Raw genomic sequence first — 7305 nt, 5'->3', positions numbered from 1 at the left:
TCCTGCTGGGAAAAAGTAAACATTCCACTCACAAGCAGGAGGCAGATATTTGAAATACAAAGGCTCTGTAATTAGATGCTTGGAAAATAACATAAGGAAGAAGCTATTTGGGAACAGTTACAAAAGAGCTGTGTACTTGGGAACAGCTCAAAGACATCACACAAAAAATGAGAAAAGAAACAAAACCCCCATTAACTGTCATTCCCAACTGAAAACAAGCACAAAAAATAGCTATATATAGAGGTGCTAATCTACATTATTCACAGCTCTTACAAACATCTCTGAGCCCAGTTTCATGCAAATAAATGTCCCTCACCAACAAAGGAAATACCATGGGTCCTTATGAACAAGTCTGCTGTCCATAGCTATTTGTTCTTACATACAGCAGAGAATTGACTCTCCCTCTCCATCCTGCCTGGAGAAGGCAAAAATCTATGCATCTACAAAGAATAAATTCAATTTTCCAGAATTTGTGCTTGGATAAAAATCCCATTGGCTTCATTAATTATTTGGGTATTTCCTTAATATATGTAAATGAGAATCCATTAAATGAGTCTATATCATCTAGACATACTGTGGCAAAGCAGAGAAAGAGAAGTGGTGAGTAGTCAGAAAAAGAATAGTCTGGACAGAGTTGTGACTGCAGGAAAGAGGTAACTGGGTTTAGCCTGAAGTTCCTTTCCATTATTGATTAGAAGACAGAGATAAAGGCATGACAGAGCAGTGGTCCAAGAAAGAATGGGTAGGGTAAGAGACAGAAAATTAGAAGCTAGGCATCAGGGAGAAAGCAGTCTCCAAGGAAGAGTCTCAGGGTGAAAATCCAAACACATTAGAAAAGTCCCTGCCTAGCAGCACCTAGGGTTAGACCTAGAGGTTGCTGTGTATGATACTTTTGTCTGTAGGAAACTAATCAACAAGTATGATCCACAAGACACTACATTTTGACATTTCCTCTTGAATAAACTTTCTGAAACTGTTTCTAACTCACTTCACTCTTACAACTCTGGTAAAACTGCTTATAAAGCCCCAGCAGTTCAGAACACAACTCTTGTAACTCTGCTTCCCCTTAGGAAAATGAATTGTACTTTTTAGTTTTTCAATAAATACTGGGTCAAATACCATGATAATCCATTTTTCCAGTTAACCCTAAATTGGGAAATACCCCACAGTTGAGCTGGTAACCTTGAAAAAAACCACCTAGACACACTGTTGGCCTTATTCATTTTAAAGAAAGTATGAAACTAAAAGAAAACAAAAACCCCCAAACCAACATGTGGATGCTGTACTTGCTTTTATATGTGAAAGATAAACAGCTTAAAAATAATGTGTATTCCTGTTCAACTGTCTTAAATACTGTAACCTTGCAATTCCAACACTGCAGTCCATCACTTGGCAATGTCACAGAATCATCATCATAGGCTGGTTTGGGTTGGAAGGGGCCTTAAAGCTCATCCAGTTCCAACCCCCTGCCATGGGCAGGGACACCTTCCACTAGAGCAGGTTGCTCCAAGTCCTGTCCAACCTGGTCTTGCACACTGCCAGGGATGGGGCAGCCACAGCTTCTGAACCCAACAGCCAGACCAGCTAAAAGAAGAGATATATGCAAAATGTATTTGTGTTTTAAATGCTCGTGTTAACTGACATCTGCAGGTATACAGAAGCCTGTATACTCAGTTTAAATCTGAAGCATTTCAATGTGCTTTCTCACCTCACCTAACCTGTTCTCTGTAACAACTGAGACAAAACTGTCTGTATGGAGTATACAGGCATAGAGCTACAGATGAACAAAAAGTCAGCTAAGTAGAGCACTAAAACTGCCAAAACCTGAAATGTCCAGGAATAATATATGTGAGGCCTAATGCATATTACTAGAAGTACAAGAACTTCATGCTTCAGTCCATAGGTGAAATACAAACTGAATTCTTCATTTCATTCTTCTAAATTACTCCAGGGAGAAACTTTCAAATTACTTCAGGGAGAAAACTTACTCGAAATACAAAGTTCCTGTTTCTCCTCTAGGTCCTTTCCCATCATTTAACATTAGTGCAGACCTGCTGCACACACATAAATCCACTATCAGTCTTCACTACACTCTATAAAAACATTGTAAAAGTTATTTGCATGGTGGAAGAGACTGCCTTCCCTCCAAAATCTTTCGAAAGCACAAAATTTGGGTAAAGTGTTCTGCATTTTATGACAAAATAACCTGAAGTTCTGGACCTCCAGTGTTACAGAGATTGAGACAAAACTCACACTCACGTTTTGGCTTACGAGCAGTTCTACATTTTCACTCTAGTTTCACAATAAAGAACTATCCTATGCATGACTTAAATTTTTATTAAAGGAAAAACAATAAAATTAGTTTTGAGCTTGAAATCTCATCTTGTCTGTAGTTCTGATTTCATAACTTTCTAAAAGATTCTGGATGTTTTTCTAGTCTTCTGGCTATTTACCGATTCACCTCTGAATTCCATAACCTGGTATGTATGGTCTGGGGTAAATACATGCAGATTGGAAAGCATGCACTAAAAATAGAATCCCTTTGAAATTCTGCTTTTGAATCCAGTAAAACGGAACCTTAGTTTCTTGATAAATCAAGCGTTTTACCAAGAAGAATGCGTTTTCAGATCTCATGAACATGCTTTAAATTAAACACATACATATCATACATACCTGGTCTGTAGATTGTACATTTTAAGGCTATTTACAGGTATTTTCTGGTGAAGACTTTTGTGTTTAGCCCTGCTTTGGGATTTTTGAATCTGATTTTATTCCAACGACACTTCTTTACTGACCTAGCTGGGTGTGTGCCATGAGATCTGCAAGCACAGTGGCAGCAGCGGTGACAGTAGCAGTATTGGAAGCAGCAGCAGGTTTCCCTCCTGGATGAGATGAGGTGGAGGATGCAGAGGATGAGGTGGAGGAGCCCTGAATAACCCGGTTAAGCCAGGGCTCTACGTTGGAATGGCTCTGGAACGGAGTGGAGGTGATCCGCCCTTGCCGACGTAAGGAGCCCTCATCTTCTGATGCTGACGATGTGTCTGTGATTAAAATAATGATGACAGGCATGTAACGTGGGAATGACCCAACAGACGGAACATGAAGCTTCTCCATGTTCTTCACGTCGCGTTCTCATGTGCTACACATGAGGTGTGTGTCTTAAGCAAATGGTATATTCACATGCACAAATTCGGCTCAACACCATTTTAAGTTAAGGCAACAACTTGTACACATTATAGTCAGAGCACACTTGAAGCGAAGTTTCAGTTACCTCCTGCATTTTGAATGACCTAAGACTCAAAAAAGACTTCTACCTAAGGTACCCAGTACATTCCCTAAGCATTCTCAGTGAGCATTCCATAGCTCTTGCACTGAGAGAATATTTTGGATCAGAACAGGTAAGTTGGATCTCATCCCACCTGATTAAATTCCATTTGTTTTCTTTTTTATTTTCTTTTTTGGGGGGGAAATTCTTCACTTTTTAGTTCTTTTGACAAATTCCTGGACAAGTAATGACTGAAAAAAGCTAAAAGTTCAATCAAAGAGTAATTGCGTTAAACTAAGAATGATTTCAAGGAATTTAAAAGCATGTATTTTACCACATCACCTGATACTAATAAGCACTAAAGAGGAATGCTTAGTAAAGCAGATTTTGTTCCAGATGTATAGTTGTTGCTGTTAGAAGTCTGAAAAAGGCCTCCTATTTTTACTACAATTCAGTTATTTACAACTTTCCAGAAGTTTCCCTTTTGGCACTCAATCTTTCCACATTTATTATCCACTCAATAACAAATAAAAAGGTGTTTCTAAATACCAAGAAAATACAACCCAGTTGGTTCTGAGTGCAAAATAGAAAGTTTTATTACAGAAAAACAAAAATAACCTTGTCATCCTAAATAGATGTCTGCATTTTAAGAACTTGATCTTTCATATGCCCCCTCAGCCTCCACTTTCCCCCTGAGTAATTTAAGGGAAGCTTCTAAAACAATGCAGTGCCCATGAGACTGGATAGTTTAGATGGAGCTGAGGAACAATTCCTTCCCCAGAGGGTGCTCAGGCATTGGAACAGGCTGCCCAGGGCAGCGCTGGAGTCACCATCCCTGGAAGTGTTCACACCCCGGGTAGAAGGATTGACACCCTGTGTAGCCGAGGCCTCAGTGCCAGGGGTTAGTGGTGGCCTGGGCAGTGCTGGGAATGGTTGGACTGGATGAGCTTAAAGGTCTTTTCCAACCTGGTTGATTCTGTGAGTCTAAGATATCCTGATAAAAGTTCACATCAAGTCAGTTTGTAAAGAGCAATTCTGAGTCACACATAATGGCCAAACGAATTAAGAAGTCAGGAAAGGCTGGAAAAGGGCTTCTGAATAAAAGGTGGTTTCGGTTCCTGTACTCCAGACATGGAAATCCTGGGTGACAGTGGGGCGGGCTAAATCAGAAATCCTGCAACCTTAATGTTGGCTTTTAATTTTCAGCCATCTAAACACGTAACTGTTCAGCCATATACAATTTCATATAAATTTTGCCGAAGCCACATTAAAAATATCTTCCTCATCTCTGGCAACAAACTTCAGTTACCAGGTGTTTCATTTTTGTGCATTTCCAACAGCTTCAGAATAATTGCTCTTAAACAGTCTAAACCCACAAAAATCAGAAATCATTTCCTGAGAAGCCCATATAACTCAATGGCATTTTCACAGGTAAAATCCCAGATCTCTCCTCACGTGACTATCCCATATCAAATATGACAACTTGGCATGAAAACACCCTAACAGTTGATCTTTGAGAAGATACAGCTGTGGTGCATCACCATTCCTGAGGCCGTGCCTTGTGTGACAGTTTTGGGCTACTGCCACAGTTGGAGTTTTTGGCTGCTGACCCCATGTGTTCCTGAAGAAGAGCCAAACGTGCCCCTGGGTGCTCACAACCTCCCCTGTCTTTTAGACAGAAAGCAAAAATAAACAATTCCAGGAATATGGAGCAAGATTACAAACAGTCGAGTTTTGGGAAAAAAATCCCAAGCACTACATTTGCAATCTATTACCACTTCAGGGTGAGAAATAAAACTACAGAAAAAACAGCTTTTGCAAAGAATACACACTCTGACAGTGTCTCCTTATCCAGTTTAATGAAACCTCTCTAACATTCCTAAGCTTTCAGATGTCTTCCATAAGTGGAGTGGGATGGAAAAATCCACTTGAAATGTAAACCAGCATATGTTTATAAATATGAAGGATCCTTAGAAATAATATAACAGAAAAGTAGGAAGGTGACATCCATCAGTAACCAGCTTGTGCCAGTCCCAAGAGTTAACTACTGGTTCTTGGTATGCTGTGAGCAGAATGTTATGTCCTTGGCTTGCAGCTCTTCCTTGCTGGAAGCTGACTCAGGAGAGCTGCAGAACCAGCATCCTTTGGATGCAGCTTGCATCAAGACTCAAGTTCTAATCATGGGAAATCTGTATGGGAAAGAGGAGAGACTCCATAGGATGAAAATAAAGGGACATTAACAATCTTGGAAGGGAGACTGCTGAAAGCAGTTCCATTACTGTGGTGAGGAGTTGGTTTTGAATTGAATGTTGTGACTGGAATCTGATGTTTCCTTCCTGGTGACTGATGGTAACAGATTCCAGTTATTAAGAAAGCCTGGTTTTAAGGGCACTAACTTCTGCCAGTACAAGGATTTTAAAGCAGTGGTTTAATGGCTCAAGACAACAAAACCAGATGCTTCAGCACTACTCAGGTTCTTTGCAATTTCAGAACTTTCCTTCTGAGCTAACTTTGCAAGTAATGGCAGGCCCATAAAAAGACAATTATTTTTGTGAATTGCTATAGCTCGGAATATTTTTGAATGGCCTGATCTCCCATGATACAGAATTCATTCAGTGGCCCATTCTCTTATAAAGGTGTCTCCTAAGAAGTCACCTTCTCTTAGAAACTGCATGACAGATCCCAGAAACACTTAACTCTTCTTTCAGAACGTAATAGTTAGGGTGCTTCTGTATCCTTCTAAAGCCCAGCACAAGTATACTTGTCTTCTTTGCTAATCACTTGGGCAGGAGATGACACTCTCTAACAGCACAAACACACAAAACCACTCACACAAGCAGGTATGACGTGGAGCCCCCTCAAGCAGCTAGCTGGACTTAAGACATTTGGCCTTCCAAGTGGTTGTCCCTGGATCCCAGCCATCCCAGTGCTGGTACCCAGATGTAGGAGCCTAAGGCTGCAGTCCCACTTCATTTAATAGCTTTAACCTTCCAGAGGGGAGATTGAGATGAGCTCTGAGGCAGAAGTTCTTCTCTGTGAGGGTGCTGAGAGCTGTGGCTGTGGCTGCCCCATCCCTGGCAGTGTTCAAGGCCAGGTTGGACACAGGAGCTTGGAGCAACCTGCTCTAGTGGAAGGTGCCCCTGCCCATGGCAGGGGGTTGGAACTGGGTGAGCTTTAAAGTCCCTTCCAACCCAAACCAGTCTGGGATTGTATGATTTGCTCATGTAGCCTGACTGACTCAGCCAATCCACATGCACAGAGTATAGAGTCCATCACCCAGCAGAAGTGTTAGAAATGGAGTATAACAGGAAGAGGTGACAGACTGCAGGGTCAGGTGCAGGGCATGGCCAGGCAAGTCTACCTTTTATGACCCTTCTATCCTCTTACCCCACACCTGTTCCTCTCCAAACCACCTAAATTTTCCTCTCTTCCTATCTGTGGTTCCTCACTTAAACATCCCATAACAAATCTCATGCAGTCCTAAAGTATTTCTGCATTGCTGAATGTGCCCTGTACTCCTCTGCAGCATCCCTGCCTCAGTCCAGAAGGTGCTCTAGTATTGACTAGTCTGGATGGGTTTCATGCCTGGACAGGAGGGCTGAGGCTCTGCATGGACAGCCCTGGGAAAGGCCTGGAGAGGGTGACCCCTCTCCCAAGTCCTTAACAACCTTCTATTGTTCCCAGTGCTTCCCTGGGCTTGTGGAGATGGGTCTGTGACAGGCTGATGTCTCCTGCAATTAGCTTGGAGAGTGTATTATTTGTGCTCCCTTACCTGCCACTCTCTGTGCTCCTGCAAAGGTGTGCAGCCCAACTTTTATCACATAATCTAGCACTGCACCCACAGCATCTCCGTTTGCTTTTATAGAATCTCTCAACTTCCTCAAGCCTTTGCTCCTTTGGCACACAGAGCCCCGACCTCAGGCAGAGTGGGGACAGCAGGAACTTCACTAACCCTGCTTCAAATGCTGAAGGTATTCAAGAGAGAATGATATATTTGTTCTTTCAAAAACAAGTGCTAGGAGATTCCTTCTGGTTTTAAA

General features: G+C 41.8%; 1 protein-coding gene across 1 annotated transcript in view; it reads right to left on the bottom strand.

Moving 5' to 3' along the window:
* The window catches only part of DIP2A (DIP2 disco-interacting protein 2 homolog A (Drosophila)), a gene marked incomplete at both ends in the record, with an annotated part of 57132 nt that overhangs the window by 32878 nt on the left and 16949 nt on the right, over positions 1 to 7305 (bottom strand). The window contains one exon of the mRNA XM_010021722.1: positions 2796 to 3041. Within this exon, the coding sequence (XP_010020024.1) occupies positions 2796 to 3041 (246 nt within the window). The remainder of the gene's footprint in view (positions 1 to 2795; positions 3042 to 7305) is intronic.

Source organism: Nestor notabilis, unplaced genomic scaffold (genome assembly GCF_000696875.1).
Source record: "Nestor notabilis isolate BGI_N333 unplaced genomic scaffold, ASM69687v1 scaffold2309, whole genome shotgun sequence".
In the NCBI taxonomy this organism is placed as follows: domain Eukaryota; kingdom Metazoa; phylum Chordata; class Aves; order Psittaciformes; family Psittacidae; genus Nestor; species Nestor notabilis.
This window is presented reverse-complemented; position numbering and strand designations above follow the sequence as displayed.